The 18,814-nt window shown below is 32.9% G+C and overlaps 2 protein-coding genes and 2 long non-coding RNA genes across 6 annotated transcripts; 2 read left to right on the plus strand and 2 right to left on the minus strand.

Moving 5' to 3' along the window:
* The first annotated feature begins 4,424 nt into the window (after positions 1–4,424).
* LOC147945892 (uncharacterized) lies at positions 4,425–6,333 on the plus strand. Its single transcript, XR_015596797.1, has 4 exons — positions 4,425–4,558; positions 4,674–4,756; positions 4,848–4,908; positions 6,207–6,333. It is a non-coding gene; the product is annotated as an uncharacterized LOC147945892 (long non-coding RNA).
* Positions 6,334–6,427: 94 nt separating this feature from the next.
* On the plus strand, positions 6,428–6,957 carry LOC147945893 (uncharacterized). The gene is made up of 3 exons (XR_015596798.1): positions 6,428–6,565; positions 6,663–6,720; positions 6,821–6,957. It is a non-coding gene; the product is annotated as an uncharacterized LOC147945893 (long non-coding RNA).
* Positions 6,958–7,271: 314 nt separating this feature from the next.
* Positions 7,272–10,150, minus strand: LOC104783812 (protein HESO1-like). 3 transcript variants are annotated; one of them, XM_087510264.1, is made up of 10 exons: positions 10,047–10,150; positions 9,681–9,794; positions 9,395–9,583; positions 9,117–9,296; positions 8,786–8,970; positions 8,584–8,679; positions 8,427–8,472; positions 8,188–8,265; positions 7,979–8,074; positions 7,272–7,872 (listed from the first exon to the last, which is right to left on the minus strand). In XM_087510264.1, exons 2-9 carry the CDS (start codon positions 9,733–9,735, stop codon positions 8,004–8,006), a joined length of 900 nt encoding a protein of 299 aa, XP_087366390.1. In that variant the 5' UTR covers positions 9,736–9,794; positions 10,047–10,150; the 3' UTR covers positions 7,272–7,872; positions 7,979–8,003. The 3 variants fall into 3 exon arrangements, with proteins under 3 accessions (XP_087366390.1, XP_087366389.1, XP_087366388.1); XM_087510263.1 differs by having other exon boundaries at positions 7,272–7,833; positions 8,159–8,265; positions 10,047–10,137; XM_087510262.1 differs by having other exon boundaries at positions 8,159–8,265; positions 10,047–10,137.
* Positions 10,151–10,923: 773 nt separating this feature from the next.
* LOC104711035 (enoyl-[acyl-carrier-protein] reductase, mitochondrial) lies at positions 10,924–13,246 on the minus strand. The gene is made up of 10 exons (XM_010504884.3): positions 12,971–13,246; positions 12,778–12,875; positions 12,514–12,645; positions 12,255–12,398; positions 12,073–12,175; positions 11,881–11,980; positions 11,725–11,801; positions 11,561–11,639; positions 11,274–11,392; positions 10,924–11,182 (listed from the first exon to the last, which is right to left on the minus strand). Exons 1-10 carry the CDS (start codon positions 13,150–13,152, stop codon positions 11,089–11,091), a joined length of 1,128 nt encoding a protein of 375 aa, XP_010503186.1. The 5' UTR covers positions 13,153–13,246; the 3' UTR covers positions 10,924–11,088.
* Between the last annotated feature and the right edge of the window lie 5,568 nt (positions 13,247–18,814).

Raw genomic sequence — 18,814 nt, forward strand, 5'->3', positions numbered from 1 at the left:
ACTCATGAGACCCGAACAAAACATGCCCGAGATCGAAAAAATATTGAAGCCGAGACCAGCCCATCAACCACAAGCCCGTTATCACATACACCAAATCTAGATCCAAGTCCAGTATCATCCTCCTCCCCCTCGAATTCAAGTCCGACACCCTCGCTGTCTCCGATTGCTAACTCACCTCCACGACCAAACAACCATCCAATGAAAACCCGTTCCAAAAATAATATTACCAAACCAAATACAAAATTCAGTCTCACCGTCTCCAAACATCCTCTCATACCAACGACGGTGGCACAAGCTTTGAAGGATCCCCGATGGCGCAATGCGAGGGCAGATGAGATCAATGCTCAGATTCACGAACAATCTTGGGACTTGGAACCTCCTAAACCTGCACAGAACGTGATTACTTGTAAGTGGATCTTCACTTTAAAGTATAAACCTGATGGATCGATTGATAGGTACAAAGCACGGTTGGTGGCTCGCGGTTTTCATCAACAGTATGGTCTTGACTGCTCAGAGACTTTTAGTCCCGTTATTAAGACGACAACAATCCAGTTGGTACTTGAAACGGCGGTGAAGCGGAATTTGGTTATACATCAGGTTGATATCAACAATTCGTTCGTTCAAGGGACTCTGCAGGAAGAGGTATATGTCTCTCAACCGCCTGGCTTTGTTGATCGCGATCGTCCACATCATGTATGTCGCCTCCGGAAAGCTCTATACTGTTTAAAATAGGACCCACGGGCGTGGTATCAGGAGTTACATCGGTTTCTTGTGTCCGGTTTCAAGACATCTTTGGTTGTTAATTCTTTGTTCATTTACAAACATGGTCAGGCATATATATATATATATATATATATATGTGTTAGTCTATGTTGATTATATCATCATTGTAGGACCGCCTTCGTTGGTTAATGAATTCAATACCTTGTTGGCTCTCCGTTTTTCTCTAAAGGATCTTGGACCATTGAGTTACTTTTTGGGAATTGAGGCAACAAGAACAACTAAGGGACTTCACTGAATGCAAGGGAAGTACATCACCAACCTCCTAGCCATAACGAGCATGCTTGATGCCAAGCCAATTCCTACGCCGATGTCCGCTTCCTCAAAACTCATTGTGCTATCCGGTACGCCGTTGGTGGATGTCACGAAATATAGGATGGTGGTTGGGAGCCTCCAATACCTGGCATTTACGCGTCCTGACATCGCTTTTCCGGTAAACCGACTTTCGTAGTTCATGCATAAACCGACTAATGAACGTTGGAAAGCAGCAAAGAGGGTTCTTCGTTATTTGGCGGGCACACATACACTTGGTATTTTCATCCGCAATGATGCTCCCCTCACGGTTCACGCCTTCTCCGATGCAGAATGGGGTAGAGACAAGGCGAATTATGTGTCCACAAATGCGTACATTGTTTACTTTGGGGGCAGTCCTGTCTTGTGGCCTTCGAAGAAACAAAGGAGTGTTTCTTGTTCCTCCACTGAGGCTGAGTACTGCCGTTGCTAACACGGCCTCTGAACTGCGGTGGATATGCTCTCTATTAACCGAAATGGGTATCAATCTCCCAACAGCTCCGGTCATCTACTGTGACAATATGGGCGCAACGTACCTATGTGCGAACCCTGTCTTTCATTCCAAGATGAAGCATGTCGCCATTGATTACAATTTTGTCTTTGAGAACATTCAATCAGGGACATTGCGGGTTGCACATATCTCCGGGGATGATCAATTTTCGGATTCGCTCACTAATCTATTGCCACCGGCTAGATTTCATGAACTGAATCACAAGATTGGCATCAAGAGTCTGCCTCCATCTTGAGGGGGCGTATAGGAGAGTGATACAACTTAGGGACTATTGTGTAATTAGTTATTGCTAAACCCTAGTACTAAACACTATATGGTAAAACCTCTATAAATTAATAATGTCATAATCATGGTATTTTATTAATTTATAGTGAAATTAATTTATCTATAAATTAATATTTCTTATTTTACAGTGTAAATTAATAATTATTAATTTATAGATATATATTTTTATTGTTTAAATTTTAAAAAATTATGAATTGAGACGATAAAATAAGATTAGACTTTCGGATGTTATCAATTTAGAATTGAATTTGTAATATTTAGAAAATATTATTGACAACAAATTACAAATAATCTATAAAAATATCAAAATAAAAATGATGCATACGTAAAAATTGAAAACTAAAAAAAAATAGCTATTTTTATGACATGCTATAGAGTATTTTCTATCATTATGGTTTAAAAATACAACATAACAATTTTTTATAGATATAAGCTCTATGAGAATATTCAAAATTCTAAAACATACATATATCAATATATATATATATATGTATATATATGTAAATTTACATGATTATTAATTTATGATATTATTGGGACCATATTTTACATGAGAATTTTTTAAAAAATATTATCTTATTATCTAATAAAATTTTGTTATTTTTTACACTCGCACTAATAAAATTTTGTTATTATCTAATAGAAATAATATTTTGTTATTTCTAATAAAAAAATATTATCTTATTATCTTATAAAAATATATAACATATTTTACATGTTATTGTTTTTAAAATATTATCTTATTATCGTATGGGATTTAGGAACAACAAAATTTATTAATTTCTAAGGTTTATTAATTTATAAAATACTAATTTATAGAGGTTTAACTGTATATATTTTAACACATTCACATGTATAATACAAGATTTCCTTACACCTAGAAAACGTATCCATCACGAAAGACCCATACGCTTACTTTCGAATTACCTAATGAACACAAAACACACAAATTAAAACCTTTGGCTGACTTTTTTGTATTTCCCAATCTTAAAATGATAACGTGGATTTCATGTAAGTCTTATATTACCATATGACCGGTCGAAAAGAGCAGTAAACATCATTTAATATGACCGGTCCAGAAAGATCTAACTATCATCAATGTTGTATCTCTCTAATTATGAACTCAGAGTTCTTTACCTTCTTTTGAATCTCTGACATGGCATCCATAAACCAAGGAGAAGCGATTAAGACTCTCTCCTAAACACAATTTTACCAATTTCAGGAAAAACAAAAAAAAAAGAGTAATATACATTCACCATGACTTGAAACATTATTATACTCTTCAGCCACAATACTTCGAGAGGCCATAACAAAGCTACTAACCCTGGAATAAAATATAATCATTAGACCATGATTATCGGACATACTCGACTGAGGGTCAGAACAAAAAAATAAAAAAATGAGAAAAAGGTGGAGAGAGAAGAAAGAAGTGTCTTTGCCGAGATCTATAAATACACTAAATCTACCACCTGTTTTCATTCGATTCGTTACATAAATTAAAAAATAATTAAATAATCAAATTTAATTAAAATATTATTAATTATTTTTCTTGACACCCAAGTCAGATAATCATGCTCTTAGAACTGTGAACAATTAGACTCGATTAGGAATAATCAGTTATATTTCAATCATTGTTCAAATGCTTCAATAAAATGTTTTTAGCATAGATTCAATAAATGTTTCAAGCCAAGGTTCAGAATTCAGAACCTAAGGAAAGAATTAAGGAGAGAATTTACTCCGAAAACACAAGGATCTAATCCAAAGTGGATATGGATTTTTGGGAGTATTTATATTAGTAGAGTTTTTTTTATCGGATGTCCCCGAAGGGACATATCAGTAGAGTACTATCCGCATCATGCAAGTTTTTAAATTATTTGAACTGATAATAAACTATGGTAATTCTTTTAGTATATTAAATCTTTTAATTATATACCATAACTTCATTGAACCTAGAAGACTAATATGCAATGTATTATGTAACTAACTAATTATAACCACTAAAAGATGGTCGAGATAACGATTAAATTTCGCTCAAAATGAAAATAAAATGAATAGAAAGATAAGTTAAATTTTCTTATTATTTAATGTTTTGAACTTATTTTTTTCCAAAATTAAACTCAATGATATATCGATTTTTATTTTTTATTTTTGTAAATATAATTAATAGTTTATTTTTCAATAATATAATTCCGTTTTTTTATTTTTTTTTTCAATTTTCTATGTGGTGAGGTATTCAGTAAGGAAAGTTTTTATATCTTTGACTATTACAATATATTTATTAGAAATATAAGAATTGAATTTTTTTCTTTTATCTTTGACTATAAACTATGCATTTGGAAACTCTTTATAGGCATTTTATTAGTCAACAAAATCATTTAGTTTTTTTCTTTAGTATGAAAAATATCGAAAGTCCATGGCTGAGTATAATTTAGTAAACCTAAATGGACTTGAGCTCTTTGACTTCCTCAGTTTTTCGAATCATTTTTCTTTTTCTGTAGAATGTTTTGAAATTCTTCTTGTAACTAGCTATTCTCGTCATATTTAGCTCGTCTAGTCAACCTTTGTACTCCGACCTTCAAGAGCCTCGACTTACATTTATGAAAGAAATTTCGATATCTTTCCACCAAACAAATCTTAGCTGATTTAGACATCAATAAGAGAGAAAAATTGATACACCAACACCATTATCAGGTCTCAACTCATATCGCGATCTAAGTGCTACTTCTCCTTTATGTGTCATGTTTGTTGTTGTCTTTTATTTGACATACCGTTATAATGATGTATGTGATGCGTTGCAACAAAGAAGTTACATCAAAGAAAACTTATAAAAAAAGTGTCACAAAAAGAAAATGGCCTCAGAAGATAGACTGATTGAAGAACTACTATAAGGTACTTTTGTAGTGTTCATTTATATGTTATGTAATTTTATTTTATTTTGTTATTCTAACTCTCAATTTTTGGGTTTTTGAAAACTATGCAGCAGAGTATGAACAAACTGATTGTTTCATAAGGTTGTACTCGGAAATGGAAAGTTTAAAAAGGTATATACATATCTTCTTGATTTTGCTCATAATATATACTAAGTAAAACCCGTGCTATTGCACAGGATGAAATTCTTGTTTGAGATAGTACATTTGTAAATATATTTATTTAGTATAACATTTATAATACAAACTTGTATTGGTTTGAATTCATCAAGTTTATGAAAGTTTAAAATATTAATTGTTTCACCATAAATTTTAGATTGACATAATGGCGGATCTGGATCGAATGTGGACCAAATTAGATTTTTAAACTTTTTATCAATATCTTGAACTATCAGATTAGATAAAAACCACAAAAGAAACTAAAATTTCATGAACTAAATTATTTAAATAAATTTGTTAATCCGGTCAAACCCGTCCGCTAAGCCGTCCCGCAACAGGTTTAAATATTTTGAGCCGCAAAATGTCTTTGCATCTGTCCCGCTTGAATTCGTGAGATCGGCAGGTTACCCACATGCATTTCAATAAATCATTTTTAATATAGAAAATATATTTAAAGCTTAAACTTAATTTCTATTAATAAAGTTATGTGATAAAGTTTTTAAGAATAACACATTTATTTTTTTTGTTTGTTAAAAACACAATTGCATATAGCTGTAAATAATAAATCAAAATGAGGCTAAATTAACTAAATGTGTCTCGGCTATTGGTATAATATTATTACTTTTTATCATTTTTATTGGAATGGATTTTCTAAATTTTAAGAGTTCTGTAAAAACACTATAACTACATATTTATATATAATGTTTAACTACATAGTTATCCAAATTAAAGTATATATTCATGTCATTTCAATTGGTGAGCATACATTTTTTTTGGGCAAATATAGGTATTGTTTTTAGCAAAAGAATAAACGTTCAGCCAGTTTCAAATGATCTTCGATTCTTTCACTATTAGAGCTTTATAAAATTATTAGAAAGGTAAAACTATTTTTATTTATGATGATATAGTTTTAAATATATATATTTTAGATCTTATAATATAACTATATTAGTATATTAAAATACATAGTGAAATTAATTTATTTTGAAAATATTTTGGGGATAATATTTATCAATTTTTGAATAATATTTACCAATTCTAGAATTTATAGGAGTAAAATATTGTGTATAAAAAATATAATAAATAGAAATGGCAGTTTGATGTAATATCATGGAATATTAAAGCCAAATAACTAATTGAGGATAGAGCTCTCTTGCGACGACAGATCAGCTTTTTTAGAGAATGCTTCTCTTTTAATATATAGGGGATACGCTAACTCCAGCCTTAAAATTTTTGCCATACTAATGTCACAGGGCTGTTGCCTTGTTCGCGACGTCAGCTCATCATAACGTTGATAAGAAATATATATTTGCATCTGTATTTGAGGAGATACGACGACAGATGGAGAATGCCAAGCCACATATCCTAACAAATGGGTATGCACCTTTAATAGATAGTACATATCTTTTTTTATGAGTCATTTCATTCATGTATATATCCAGATATCATACGATGATGACATGAACTGTACAGGGGAAAGTTGAATAATGTTTTTAAAAAAATCAAATCAGTATGATCTCTTCCTTTATTTACGTTTTAACTTTGAATTGTGTAACACTACATATATTCGGGTTGGAGGCAAACCATTCGAAAGTGAAGCTTGAGAACGAAGGTCTAGTGTTTTACAAATGTTCGGTTCATTGCAACATTGTTATACAATTCTTATTTAGTTTTTTCGTTTTTTTTGTGTTGTTACTGAAATGGAATAGGTATACATAAACTCGATACCTTCGCGTAGTTGCACTCAGAAGCTGGAAGTTTTGAAAGGTATATATGTTTTTGATAATATAACTCCAATGAACCGGTTGTTGCCTTGTAAAACTTTTCTTCTTTCCTAAAGTGGAATTAAATCATCATCAATTGTCAGGGCGGTCTCATTGTTCTCATTGGCTCGTCAAAACATTGAGAATAAATTAAAATCTGGAGCTGAAATGAAGAATTCCTCAGAAATATTAGCATGCGTATCTAAGGAGATGCATATAGAGATGGAGAATATCAAGTCACATTTCCTTACAAATGGTAACCATATAAAGGTTAAGCTTGAGAAACATTTTTAGAGTATGTTAATCTTTTGGCAAGATGTATTGATTTCTTGGGTCTTTTCCTGAACTTTTGAGCATTAGACATCATCTAATACCTTATCGAGGTCCATTAATATATAACTATCAATGTTATGTCTCTGTAATGCTATTAACTCAGAGTTCTTCACCTTCTTTCGAATCACTAACATCCATAAACCAAGGCGAAAAAAATCTACTCTTCACTTCTGTATGGTTCTAACAAAACTAAACACAAACTAAAGTAAACCAACATCAATCGAAACCAAGTCAGCTTCTCATAATTTGATAGTTATCTCTATGAGCATAGTAAAAAATTTATTAGCACATGCATGACCATAGAGTTGTATACTAAATAACATGTTAATATAATATGTTAAGACACAAGTTATACAAACCCTAACTAGTCAAGACCAAATTTCTCATAAAGAACTTTATCATAAGGTGCTGGCGGTGGTGGCAGATCTAAACTTCGACTGTACTCATGCCACAGACCAACATGCATTGGTTCTTCACCATCATTCACCAAACCACCCTTTCCTCCTACAGCTCTGTATTCGTTTACCAAGCAGACTCTTTTGTTATGATGTTCTTCAGCATGGCCATCAATCTCCTTTCTTTTGTTGTTATGAGGTTTTTGTGAGCAAACATTGTTGATCAGTGGCGACTCAGGAGGACAAGGCTCCACAACAACAGTTTGTTGTTCAAATAAGCTGTGTTTGAGATCTGTTCCAGTGATCTTACCATTGAGGAATTCCAAAATGTCATCTACAGTTTTGTTAATGGATCTGTATATCTTTTCGACTCCTCTGGCACTAACCACCTTAGAAAAATTGTTAGAAACGTCAGTAAAATCCTCAACCTATATAAACAACACAGAATGAAACAAACAAAAAAAATCAACTGAAGTGATAAGAGAAAAAAAAAGGAAGAATGTGAATGTAATTTTACAGTATAGATTTTTTTACATTAATAAGAGCTCTTTTCCTCCTTTTAGATATCCAAAGACCTTTCAGCACACTGGCGCAGAGCCCTTGCTTCCATAGGACTTTTACAGATTGCAACTGCAATACACGAAAACATATTTCATTATAACAATTAACAAATAAGCATGTTTAGGTTCAAAGGTAAAAGAAGATATATAGCACCTTAATAAAGAATGTTGCAAACAGTTTACCGAGAGATTCTTGATTACGTCCTCCCCAGTTCAAGAACTTTTGAGTCCTCTTCTCCACGTTAGGAGGATCTATTCCATCTGTGAAAGACATAAGCAAAAGACAAAGAGGAAAAATATGATAATTAGATCAGTAATTAAATGTAATTCTAGCTCAAAGAGACTTTGTCAAATGTTGAATCTGCCATTAAATCATTATATATAGTTCTTTTGTCTTATGTGTGCATGGATACATATATTACCTTTAAAAAGTGTAGAGAATGGAGGTAAAATGGGAGGGTTTTGAGTCTGCCACATAAGACAAATTAAAGGAGAAGCAAACTAGACTTTTTAGAGACAGATGAACCAAACACTCAAAATGCTACCTAAAATAATCCAACAAGAGTAACTGTGTTTGACCTGTAAATGATGAGCGACTAGCATTGTGATAGATATAGAATTCAGGGTTTGGAGTGACGCATCGTTAACCCCATGTGCTTTGGCCCAACGCTTAACCTAACGAATGAAGAATAGTCACATTGGTACTAAACAATTGAAAGCGCACTTGAACAATATGCAAACTAAGGATATATCCATAGATCGAGTTCCTTTAGAATCTTACCAACAAACAAAGTTTCTGAAACCTGTCATCAATTTGAGATATAATGCGAATGATCTGTGAACTTAAAATGCCGTCTTTGCATTCGACTGACACATCACAATCAATAGCAGTCCCTTGATCATTGAATTTTACAATTGGCACCCTAGCAGCGAAGATAGATACAACATTCCTAACTAAGCCTTCCCCTACAAGAAAAAAAAGTGTAGGTAAGAAGATGAAACTCAAAATCATTTTGAGAATGTTACATTCACTTGTAAACACTAATAATAATAGTTTCATTTCCCATAATGGAATCAGCAATTAACAAGAATAGAACAAATATCTTAATTACCCTCCAACGAGCGGAGCTTTTCCGCAAATCTTTCAAGTATCTGAAGCTTCTTTTCATGAGGAAGTTCAGATGTTCCGTTACCAAAGATAATAGACACATCCAAATCACTCTGAGAGGTGTACATATCCATCACGAAAGATCCATACGCCTCAAGGACCGGGCTGCTCTCTTCTGAATTACCTAATGAACACAAAAATAAATAAAACCTATGCTAATTACTTTCGATATAGGGCGAGAAGATTAAACAAAAAAAGACTACAAGTTAAATCTTATATTACCATAGATATCTATAGCCATTGCATTAAGGTTTTTCACCAATTCCTTCCTAGTATCGTAATCAGCAGGAACCGGTCGAAAAGAGCAGTAGGCATCATCTAATATCTTATCAAGGTCCAGTAAGATATAACTATCAATGTTATGTCTCTTTAATGCTATGGACTCCGAGTTCTTCACCTTCTTTCGAATCGCTGACATCCATAAACAATATTGATTGAAACATCTGTAACGAACACAATCTTAGAACCAAAAAATCAGCAAAGAGTAGTTTCAATCTTAGAACACAACCTTCTTTACTCCAAGCTATTTTTTCCTCAGTCACATCTAATTTTTGAGAGTCCATAATATACCTCTCTGTCTCTCTACCTCTACTAGTTTTATCAAGAAGCAGAGCTATGAAACCTGCAATAACATAGCTTCTTCTTCATTATGGGAAAGGAGAAGTACAGTGAACAACTGGAGTCAAATATGAATTTTCAAATTCATAAGAAAACCTTGTTTTTTTATTTATCAAACTATGATCTTAAGGAGCTTTTTCTTACAAAGCAGTTACGCTAAGATCATGTTTCTATCAAAACGAAAGGTATGGTTTTGAAGCCCAAGGGACGCAGAAAGAAAGCAACTGGTTAGGATACAGAGGACAAAGCGACGAACCTAATCGGAGCAAGTACGGTTGCTATCGGCAAAAGAGAGACGAAGGTGGCTGTCTCGTTAATACTTTTTTTTTTTTGTTTTTGGCTGAGTAGGTTATTACAAACACTATCCAGTGGTAGGTGTAAGAGAGTGGTTTAGCACCATTCGGTTAACCCAATTTTGAACCAAGAATAAACCATTTTGATATTTTGGGTCTGGCGGTCCAATAAGAAATCTAGTTTCAAGGAAAAAGCCTGATTAGCTCGGAGATACATGGTCAAGAGACCGACCAAGGATGTTCAGAAGACATAAATCCAATCTTGGAGGAGAAAAAAAAAATGAAGATTGAAAAAGGAAGATTCTCTCCTGACAATGATGTAAACAAACCATATCGAATGGTCAACAACTCGAGGATATGAAGAGTGAGCTCAACCGCCAAGCAAGACATAACTTCCAAACTCAAGAACCTTATACTGTACATAAGCTCACCTTAAAAGAACCCAAACTTGCAATCCAAGCAAGTGAGATTTCCTTTGTAACATCTGAGCTGTTCATGATCAATAAAAGAAACCGGCTTTAATGATTCTCTAGTCCATCTAGTTTTTCCGGTTAAATTTAGAGGTGACCAGTAGGCATGCTTTCCATATTTTTAAAAAGGTTAATGTGAAAATTTTGTAAATGTATTTCATATGATATTTTGTTCAAAAAAAAAAAAAAACTAGTAATTATTATAATCTAACTAAGCTAAACCTGATGTGAAACAACTCTGGTTTGATTCAAACAAAACTTATCTCTAACTTTAGGTTAAACCAACATCACCTCGAAACCAAGTCAGCTTCTGATAATTTGAAAGTTTGAACAGGGTAATAAATTAACACGTGACCATGGAGTAACAATCTGAACATAAGCATAACGATTTATTTATTTTGGTTTTAATGAAGTTTACATTCTCATTGTTTTCTGATACATTAGACAAGAGGACGCAGATACCGTATAATAAAGTACTACATCATGCATCATCACATTAATAGCTAACACTAACATGGCTCACACGAAGGAAGCTTCAGAATGTGATGACTTGTTTAGGTTGCCTACCTAGCTTCCCGAGAGCTTTATCGAGAGCAACAGGGAACTCGTCGAAGGGAACCAATTCCGTTCTGGCAGAAGAAAACAGCCATTGGTATTATATAGTAGCCGAAGATATTTTTTCAAGGGAGCTAAGAATCTTTATTTGAGAAAAGGACTCACTCGTATTTTAGCTTTCCGTCTCGTGCAAGCCCGAGGAGATAGTCTATCATCTCTCTGCATTCTTTTACTTTACCCATACTCAACCAACTCTGCAGCCAGAATCCTCTCAAGGCCAAATCCTGTAGGGCAATCAAACTTAACACAGGGCACAAAAGCCATAGATCTTGACACCCAACGAATTTGAAGTGAGAGAAAGAGTACATTTTCAACTATGAATGAAGATCTAAATTTACTACTCTAAGACATACTGATGCAAGTATAATTTTTCCAAATGATCTAGCAATTACCTTAAAGATGAAAGATGCTGTTGACACAGTGATTGGCTTCTTGGACATCCCACCATATGTTACCATGGTTCCTCCTTCCCTGAAATATTTATGTATTCACTACCTTCAGCACAGCGGTAATTCATTTAACTAGAAGTATGTAAAAACGGAGATGTTCACTGCACCTGAGATATTTGAGCACAAGAGAAGCAGCATTGCCACCAACACAGTTGAATCCCAGAGCTGGTTCAGGTAAGTTACCCTAGACCACAAACACACATATGTTAAAGCTTCACATACTCAGCAATTTCTGCGATAGAATTGCTAGACATAAATCTTACCAAAAGACTTTTCACGTTCTTTACATTGAGTTGACTCTCTGAAAACACTTCATCTGCACCTAGAGCTTTCAGCTGCTCTCTTGCTTCATCCGAACCAGCCCTAAAATCAGTACCACACGACAGTCTACTTGACAAGAGCCGCTTTGATTGTTCGTAACCAATATCTTAGATTCAACTCAAAATATATTTCACCTGTCACGAATAATGTTGATGGTACTGATGCCACGGAGTCTTGCCAACTGGATGACACATTGACCCACGATACTTGTTGCACCATTCTGCACCACAGAGTCTCCTGCTTCAGAGGATTACTTGATTAGAAAAAAAGCAAGTAGGGAGCAATTACATCAAAGACATAAGATAACAGTCCAAACCAGAATTTAAGTTCACAAAATCCTCAAGCATCCTTAAAGCCGTCAATGGATTAACAGTGATCGTCGCCGCATACTCCATTGGACACGCTTTATCGATTTTGTGCCACACACTCTCCTCCTTCACAACATAAGTCTGCCAAGTCCCTAGTTCCAGAGTGATTTCCATCAGATTCCAACATCATGCTTCAAAAACTCAGAAGTGGATACCACTAACTAAACTGTTTTACAAACTGAAATCCAAGTTTCAGATTCCTCCTACCTGAAGATGGTGGAGATGGAATGACCCAATCACCAGGAGAAAGACCATTGACCTTAGATCCAACTGCATAAACTTCACCAACACCTTCATAACCACCAACCGCTGGTACCGGTGGCCTCACCGGATACACACCTAAAACAATCATCATTTTCTCAACATTGAAACTCACTATCTAAATCACAAAACTCTTAATTAGTTAGATTAACATATATACTAATCACAACAATGGTTCTTGAATTAGAGAAGAAATGGAGAATTTGTAACCTTCAATTCGATTGATATCAGAGGGATTGATCGGCGCGGCGATCATTCTAACACAAACATCCTTTTCTTTCACTTCCACCGGCGGGAGATTCACCAATCTGTCTTCACCAAAAAAAAAAAGGAGAAAGAGTTGAAATATTGGAGATTACGCGTACGTATGTATAAGCACAGAGTAAGCGTGTATACGACGAACCTGGTGACAGAATCGGGAGAGCCGTGCTGTTCGTAAACGATGGCCTTGGACGGTGGTGACAGAACGGTGGAGAATGATCTGATACAGAGAATTGGTGTTTTGCCGCATCGGTTTGACCTGAAATTCGCTGCCGATGAGAATTTTAGAGCTCGGACGGTGACTGACTTCATCAACGCCGCCATATTTCTCCGCCGTCACCACAGTCTCTCTCTCTCACAGCGATTCAGGTAACGACGTCGTTTCTGTTTTTTTTTCTACTTTTAAAGTTGTTGGAATATCGTGGAGTTTTTTTATAACGACGTCGTTTCAGCCAACGGTTTGTTTTTTTTCTCAAACCAAACTAGGGTTGGAAAAACTGTAACCGGAAAACCAAACCAAACCGGAATTAAAATATTGAAACTAACTAATTTATACGGAATTGGGATTTTATCCTTGTGTTGTCGTCGTTGGGACTTCGGAGAAAATTTGTTCTTCTATACGATGAACCAAATTTAAGGTACAGAAAACAAAAAATCGAAAAGACCCAACCGAACCTAAACCAAATGAAAAAATTATTGGTTTGATTATTTCAAAGCCAAACAAACCATAACAAAACCGATGTCAAAACTGAAATGTGTGAAAAATGTATGTATAATTGGCTTATCCGGCTATTGAAAATGTCATAACACAATACAGTTGCACACTAATGGAGTAGCGAGTAGAGGGACCATAAAGACGATGATGAGTCGGAACATTTTGTAGAGTGACCTGTAACAGTCTCATCTTGTTGGGTCGTCTTAACGTTTCTTCTTTGCCAAGTATCTGATTGCCTTTTTCCTTAAAAAAACATAAGTGAATCTATGAATAGTTTACGTTAGGATATAGTGAACCATGAACCGCAATTTTTGTGAACTATTGGCCCTTCATTTTATTTTATTTTGTTGTATTATGTTTAGGTTGTGTTGTTTTTGTATGTTACAAAAATATGCAGGGTGTGGTTGGTATCTCCTTACCATTTTTTTATTTTTATTTTGGGTTCTCTGGATGTCTTTGGTGTATTTAATAGAGTTCATGATATTTGGGGTATGACTGGTATCCCCTTTTACCAATCTCTTTCTTTCGGCTACCTCTATTTCTAATTGCTACATTTTATATCACAAATTGGACATTTGGTGTTGCTATTGGCGTTATACTTATACATAATACACGCCTAATAAAAGTTTATCAATTATCATCTAAAATTTGATGAGCTCAGAGCTTAACAAGTTAATCAACATGAATTAAGCTTAGAAATTCTTATCATCCCCTATATATATTAATAGAGAAACATTCTATTGACGAACCTGATATGTCACCGTCAGATAATTTGAGACACATTTAGTTATTTAGTCTCATTTTGATTTATTATTTACAGCTATGTGTCATTGTGTTTTTAACAAAAAAAAAAGTGTTATTCTTAAAAATTTTATCACATAACTTTATTAATATAAATTAATTTTAAGTTTTAAATATATTATATATACTAGAAAAATGATTTATTCAAAAGCATGTGGGTTACACGCGGATCTTACGAATTCAAGCGGGACAGATGCAAAGACATTTTGCGGTTCAAAATATTTAAACCCGTTGCAGGATGGTTTAGCGGACGAGTTTGACCGAGTTAACAATTTTATTTAAATCATCTGGTTCATAAAATTTTAGTTTTTTTTTGCGGTTTTATCTGATTTGATAGTTCAAGATTTTGATTAAAAAATCTAACCGATCACTAATTCGGTTCACATTTGATCCAGATCCGCCATCATGTCAATCTAAAATTTATCTTAAAACGATTACTATTTTAAACTTTCATAAACTTGATGAATTCAAACCAATATAAGTTTGTATTATAAATGTTATACTAAATAAATATATTTACAAATGTAATATCTCACACAAAAATTTCACGGATTATTACCTAGTTGAATCACTAAAGCAGAAAAAACGAAAAAAAAAAAAAACAAAACAAAATGCATGAAGCTTAACTTAACATGCATCCAAATTTGTATGTTTGAATTGATGTAATTCATTTATTTAGTAGAACAATTTAACAATAAAAATATTGTTAAAAATACATTTTTCTAGATACCACTTTCCAAAATTATTTTTTTCTGGCTATTTTTATTTTTATCATATTTTACACAATTACAATATGTTAAGTTAACTTTAAAATTTATTTTAGATTTGGATTCTCTATTTTTCATGTAGGATATAGTTTTGACTGAGGGGATGGGAGGAGTCAAAATCTCAAAAGTCCCTAAAAAAATTCTGACAATCTCATAACTCCCTTCTTTAAAACTGTTTTCTTTTTCAATTATTTTTAATTCCAGAAACTGGTATTTTACTATGATACCCTAAAAAAACAAAACAATTACGCTAAAAACCTGGGTTTAATCCACCCATCCAAGTTTTATTAGATTTAATCCAATATATATATAAAAATATACTTAAAACAAAAAAAAATAAAAAATTAAACTAAATAAATTTTTTAATTTCATCGTCTTCTTCTTTTTCTCAAACTCTTTTCACTTTCTTCGATTTCAACGGAAGCGGCAATGAACAACGACGGCGAGGACGAGCGATTTTTGGAACCAACCTGGAAAGAAGAAACGATGGCTCCATCCTTTCTATTTCAAAACTCGATCCAATCCCTAAAATCTGAGAAATTTTTTAAATAAAACTGCAATCTCAAAATCGATTTTGTGAAACTTGAGAAAATAGGTATTTTGCTATGGTGTTCAATTGATAAGGAAGATGAGTCTAAAATACAAGCTTTGGAATTATAATTGGTGAATTCTTGGTTTATGTTCGTATGAATTTCTGGGTATAACTAGTATAACTACGTAAAACTAGTATAACTACGTAAAACTAGTATAACTACGTAAAACTAGTAAACTAAGTAAAACTAGTATAACTAAGTAAAACTAGTATAACAGTATAACTAATTCAAACTAGTGTGATCTTGAAATATTAGTAAAACTAGATAAAAATAGTAAGATAAAATAGTTTCAGCAGCGTTCACACCGAATGACTCAACGACGATGAACAACTCAACAACGATATGTAAAAAAAACAGCGGCGATGAACGACTCAACGATGATGAACAACTCAACTTCGAGCGATCTCTGTAACCAATTCAGGAAGAAGAAACGGTGGTGATGAACGACGATGAACAAATCAACGACGAGCAATCTCTGTAACCAATTTCGGAAAGAAGAAACGGTGGTGATGAACGACGATGAACAATTCAACGGCGAGCGATCTCTGTAACCAATTTTGGGAAGAAGAAATGGTGGTGATGAACGACTCAACAATAAGAAGAAAATCCGGAATGACAGCGGCGATGAACCAAATCGTGAAGAAGTACAAGCCAACCGTGAGTGACTCCATCGACTCAATGATAAGTAGTTGGATTTGGTTGAACAAGTAGAACTAGATAAAACTCATCCGTTTTGGTTACGAAGAGATTCATGATTTTTTTGTTCTGCATCTTATTCAGAATTGAATTTTTGGGTTTTAAGTAATACTAGTATATATAGGTATCAATAACTAGTATGTTTTTGTAATGCTGATAAAACTAGATAAAACTAGTCGTATTTTATTTGTAATTAACCGTTTGTTGCAGATACAAAAAAATAAAACCACACGTGCAGCTGAAAAAAAAAAGTTAAAAAAAAATCTGAATTGTACTGCCACGTGTGCAATATATGTGTTCACATTTAGTGTTCACACATAGTTATACCAAGTATAATAGTTTTACCAAAATTGCAAATAATTATACTTTTGGAGGTTTTTCCATTTAATTAGTTTTACTCACTCTTAAAATTATATTTTTTAGTTTTATAGTTGATTAAAGTCTATTAACATATAATTATGAGTTTTTTATGCATTCATATGTTTAAAACCTACAATTCTATAAATTTGTCATCCTAACTTGGTTATTATTTACAAAGTGACATTAAAAATATAATGAAACACTTGTTTAGGTTCTTACATAACAACCCAAAATTCATATATTTAAAAAAATTTCGTTCTTAGTAAACATTTAAACATTACTTTTGACGTTTACTAGTACACACATTATTATGTTATCTTTAAAATCATTTTATGGATGTTCAATTCAGTTTTACCAGTTTTATCAGTTTTATTTTTGTTATAGTTGTTTTACTCTGTTATGACAGAGCAAATATACACATCAAGGGAAAGGAAAATCAAACATTACGAGATTTGAAAAATAAGTTTTACGATAGTTGTGACATAACCAAGAAAATAGTAGTACAAACCAAAAGATCAAACATGAATCAAACAATGGTGTTAGGTGCAATTTCATCATCCTTTGAATGTTGCTCAACTGTGACTTTCAACAAACTCAAGCTTCTTGTATATCTTTGCTTTTAACATCAACAAAGTTATATTCGTCACATGTGTTTTGAACATTATACTATATATGTGACATTCACACTTAAAATGTATGCTGATGTTCTCTCCCACTGTATCCTGCCAAAAAAACTCTAAAAAAAACTCAATTAGTAATACTACTAGTTTTACTGATTGTACTATATTAATCAGTATTACCAGTTTTACTAGTTATACTACATTTACTAATATTACCAGTTTTACCAATTTTACCCAGTCGCGATAACTGAAAATTGAATGGTTTGAGGTTCTAATCTCTACAATTCACAATGATTCAATAGTAAAATTTATTTCTTATCAACTAAATAGCTCAATCGACCCATAACCCATGGTAAAACACCCAATTTGCTAAACATCTCAAGCAAAATCTAAACTAAATTTCCAAAATTCAAAACCTAACCCTATGCATCAAGAATTTTATTTTTTATGTTGAAGAACGCACTTGTATTTTGAAGGAAAGCTTGATACAACTCGAAAAAGGTGAAAAACGGTGGCAATGAAAAGTTCCGATGAAAAATCGCCGGTGGTGGAGAGTTCCGGCAAAGAACGACGGCGACTGAGGAAGAGAAGAGATCGGTACTGAATTTTTTTTTGGTTAAATAAAATAAAAGAATTGAAAAAAAAAGAAAGGGCATTTTAGTCTCAACATATTTCATTAAATGAGAAAGGGGTATGGAAAATAGAGAGGGAGATAAGAGATTTGTAAAAAATTTATAGGGATTTTTGAGATGAATTCTCAGATGGGAGGGGTGTTTAGTATTTATTTAGAGACTAGGGTTTTAAATTTATTCATTATAATACATAGAAGATGGTATTGTTGAAAATGAACAATAAAAGAGTATATTATTTAAAAATGTATAGAAAAAGTGTTTTTGCAAATGTCCTTTATATTAAAACTTGGTTCTAATATATGTAAAAAATATTAAAACTTTTAGAAAATTTTAAATACTATTATTGATATATGTAAAAAATTGATGAATAGTTGAACTTATAAATTAAAAAAATTAAATGAGAAAAATAAATATGTTTACTTGGTTCTATTTTAGTTATGACTTAGCAAAAACTGTCCATGTGGCATATAACTTATCATGCATGGTTAATCAACACCATCTAGATCAATATTGTTTGTGGCAAAAATTTAATAGTCCATGTAGTTTATTTGAAAAAACGTTTTGTTCATGTTAAAATCGGTATGCTATCAAATTAATAGGCTATTTTACCTCCACATAACATATTTTGGGGGTCCTAAATATTGATTGTATACTCTGTTTCATTCGGATCAATACTTTCTTTTTTAATCTATGTACTAGGTTTAGACCCACACGTACGTGCGAAGTTATTTTTGCATAATAATTTTAAAAATATAATTGTCAAGCGATCAAACCCATGTAATATGTCTTATTGCAATGTTTA

The sequence above is a fragment of the Camelina sativa genome, chromosome 4, assembly GCF_030686135.1.
Source record: "Camelina sativa cultivar CO46 ecotype springtype chromosome 4, ASM3068613v1".
Lineage (NCBI taxonomy): Eukaryota > Viridiplantae > Streptophyta > Magnoliopsida > Brassicales > Brassicaceae > Camelina > Camelina sativa.

Coding starts and splice junctions, on each gene's coding strand:
- LOC104711035 (XM_010504884.3), bottom strand. CDS start 13,152: ATGGCGGCGTTGATGAAGTCAGTCACCGTCCGAGCTCTAAAATTCTCA. Junction 12,646..12,777: donor TGATATCAATCGAATTGAAG/GTTACAAATTCT, acceptor TGATTGTTTTAG/GTGTGTATCCGGTGAGGCCA. Junction 11,981..12,072: donor ATCAACATTATTCGTGACAG/GTGAAATATATT, acceptor TACTGATTTTAG/GGCTGGTTCGGATGAAGCAA.
- LOC104783812 (XM_087510262.1), bottom strand. CDS start 9,735: ATGGACTCTCAAAAATTAGATGTGACTGAGGAAAAAATAGCTTGGAGT. Junction 8,473..8,583: donor TAGTCGCTCATCATTTACAG/GTCAAACACAGT, acceptor CTTATGTGGCAG/ACTCAAAACCCTCCCATTTT. Junction 8,075..8,158: donor TTGCAACATTCTTTATTAAG/GTGCTATATATC, acceptor CGTGTATTGCAG/TTGCAATCTGTAAAAGTCCT.